At 31.7% G+C, this 3,263-nt stretch overlaps 1 protein-coding gene across 1 annotated transcript; it reads left to right on the top strand.

The window, feature by feature from the left end:
- Window positions 1-803: 803 nt before the first annotated feature.
- Window positions 804-2,025, top strand: LOC110994471 (retinol dehydrogenase 13-like). Its single transcript, XM_045628947.1, has one exon. It carries the CDS (start codon window positions 1,017-1,019, stop codon window positions 1,980-1,982), a length of 966 nt encoding a protein of 321 aa, XP_045484903.1. The 5' UTR covers window positions 804-1,016; the 3' UTR covers window positions 1,983-2,025.
- Window positions 2,026-3,263: the final 1,238 nt, after the last annotated feature.

Genomic DNA, 3,263 nt, shown 5'->3' with positions numbered 1-3,263 from the left:
TAGTCGCGATATTTTTCAAAACGAAAATTGTTATTGAGACTTGTTTAATATCTTAAAATTGTTTTTCTTATTGTGTGACATTGATGTTCGTTTTGATGAAAATTTTAATTTCTCCTTCATCTTAAATACAATATACTTGAAATAAAACCCTATCTTATTTGAATTAGGGTATAGTTAAGTAATATTACATTGAATTTCATATATTTACGTTATAATATATGCTTAAAAAAGCAATACCTTATGTAATTTAAATATCACATATAATAATGGATTAAACAAAAAATAAGAATTAACAAAATTTTAGAGGTTATATTTAAGGATTTCAAGGCCATTGAAGTTATCGTCAAGCCTAGCGAGTTTGAGTCATGAATTCCATAAGTAAGGTCGTTGACCTTCGACGAAGTAATTTTTTTTAAACATATTTCTTTAAGATGTTGGTAACAATTTTATTTTATTTTAGCTTCGTTAAGTGTGACGTTTTATATAATATGTACCTAGTTATAAATAAATTTTCATTTGACTTAGGAAGTTCAAAATGTGGATCAAGGTACACGCCGTATTACTAATCAATATTTTTATAATGAATAAATGTCACTATATGACAAATGACAGGAAACTAAACAGTATTATTAAATTAATGTGTTCGTATGGTTTTACCATTCACGCTATGAGGTAAAATTTTTATTATATTCATTATAGCTATAATTCAAGGCGACGCGTACTATAGATTGACTAGTGACCACAGCAAGTGACATCTCACGCATTACGCAAGAGCCGTCAAGATCAAGACGGTCGACGGTGTATGTTAAATGTTTAGTACGGTGAATATTACGGTCCAGGCGCATTGCCAGCAAAACCGTGACGATACGTATACTAGTTATCACGATAATTCTCTTATCAACAAAACGACACACGAAAAAGAAACAGTCGCTATCATCTAGCGTGCCACTCATGGTTTATATAAATGACCGACTAACATTTATTCAAATAACCATTTAATCTATGCAGTGTCGACAATGTTTTACTTAGTGTTAATAGTTAGTGGAATTATATTCTTTGCAGTTGTGTTGAAGATATATCAAAAGTTGACATGTGGAATATGTTATTCAAGTGCCCACATGGTGGGGAAAGTTGTTATAATCACAGGTGGAAATTGTGGCATTGGCCTTGAGACCGCCAAGAATCTGGCGGAGCGTGGGGCTAGAGTGATAATCGCGTGCCGGAGTATCAAACGCGCGACAGAAGCCAAGGATGAAATAATTAAGGTCACCGGTAATACTGAAGTTGTTTATAGGCATTTGGATTTAGCTTCATTACGCTCTGTGCGTGAATTCTGTGAAAAAATATACAAAACGGAAACTCGTCTGGATGTGCTCATAAATAATGCAGGTGCGGGTGGGCTCGGAAATTACAAAACAGAAGATGGGAATCACGTTGGAATGCAAGTAAATTATTTTGGGCCTTTCTTGCTGACGTGCCTATTATTGCCTTTATTGAAGTCATCAGCGCCTAGTCGCATTGTTAACGTGTCGTCAGTCATGCACAAGTATGCCGATGCGGAAGTGAATTTTGAAAATTTAAACATGGAAAAATATTGGAGTGACTATTTAGTGTATGCTAATAGTAAATTGTACCTAAATTTGATGACATTAGAATTATCTCAGAGACTTAAGGGAACAGGTGTGACTGTGAATGCGTTGCATCCGGGCGTGTGTGCAACAAATATATTTAGAAATATAAAATCTAAACTAATACGTAAAATAGTTCAGTTAAGTGTAGGATTTTTATACCAAAGCCCGTGGGAGGCAGCACAGACTTCCATATATTTGGCTGCATCACGAGACGTCAAAGACGAGACTGGCTGCTATTTCAGTAACTGTCGTAAAAGCAAACCATCTCTACTGTCACAAGACGCTGAAATAGCGAAGAGACTTTGGATAGAATCTGAGAAGCTAGTAAAATTTTCTCTAAATGATAAATAATATAACATGTTGGATAGTTTTAATAAATTTATGCTTTTTAAAATATTGTTTTTATTTAATATCATGGAGTGACATTTAAATATATAGTCTTAACGAGTATGACATACTGACAAAACTTTTATTTTTTTAAATAAATTAACTGTTACTATTTAAATAATATTCCTGACGCTCCTTTTTCAATGATGTGTGTGAAAAAATAGATTTTTTTAATGGTAATGTCGTATAAAGGTGCATACGGAGTATGTATGGTGAACAATGTTACTTAATCTAAAACTAAAAAAAATATTATAATTAATACTATAAGTAAGCTTTGTCTCTGATTTTAGTTTATTCATAAAACTCTTGGTCAATTTTAAATTTAGTTACGCCTACTATAAATATTATAGCAAAAAATTTTTTTAGGTATTTCATTATCCTACTCATATTCTCAAACATCACACACGTTAAAACAGACAACCAAAAATTTCAAATAAGTAAGACAACTGATTTGTGAAAATAACATGACAATTTACTAATCAGGTTGCCACTTCCAATGAATCGTTTCGCGGGGCACCAATATCGATGCTTCTTTTTATATCAAAGAAGGCGCATGCCGATCGATCTGTTCTTTGTGCGCAATTAGATCGAAAAGGAATATAAAAAAAATTTTGAATCAAAAATTAATGACGTCTCTTAGTCAAAGAATCACATTACCTGTAATGAAAAATTATCGAAACTTAATAGCAGAAGAGTCAGTGATGATTACTTTCAGTTGATTTATTGAAATGATTTAAAATGTAAACTAATATATTTTGTAACGGGCTTATTTTAAAATAACATAATACATTGTCTCTACAAAAATATTTCATCTGATTATTTAAATTGAATGCTGTCATTTTTAAAATAAATAAATGCAGATACAATTGGTCACTTCTCTAGTGCATAGTATTCCATCCGTTATAAAGGAATGGGTAATAATATAACAAGTTTCGACGCAAGCATTGCGTGAAATTGCATTGCAACATCATTCAGACGTGACAATATTGTGAAAATGCATTTCTTTTACACTTTCCACTGTTCTTTCTGTTAATTAAACTTTCCGCTTGGAGCTGTTCGCTACTTTGTTTGGGTAGAATTAGGTGAACAATATTTCCTCGTCTCTAACTATGCACATTTTGAGATATACCTACTTTCAGTTTTATACTAATGCTTTAAATGAAAAAAATGATATCTCTGTAGATGCCTTAATATTAAAGAAAATATTTTATACATACGAAACTTCTTTTAATTATTATTTATTTT

Source organism: Pieris rapae, chromosome 7 (genome assembly GCF_905147795.1).
Source record: "Pieris rapae chromosome 7, ilPieRapa1.1, whole genome shotgun sequence".
NCBI classification, from domain to species: domain Eukaryota; kingdom Metazoa; phylum Arthropoda; class Insecta; order Lepidoptera; family Pieridae; genus Pieris; species Pieris rapae.
Note: the sequence above shows the minus strand (reverse complement) of the source record. Positions and strands in the feature narration are given on the sequence as shown.

Coding starts and splice junctions, on each gene's coding strand:
- LOC110994471 (XM_045628947.1), top strand. CDS start 1,017: ATGTTTTACTTAGTGTTAATAGTTAGTGGAATTATATTCTTTGCAGTT.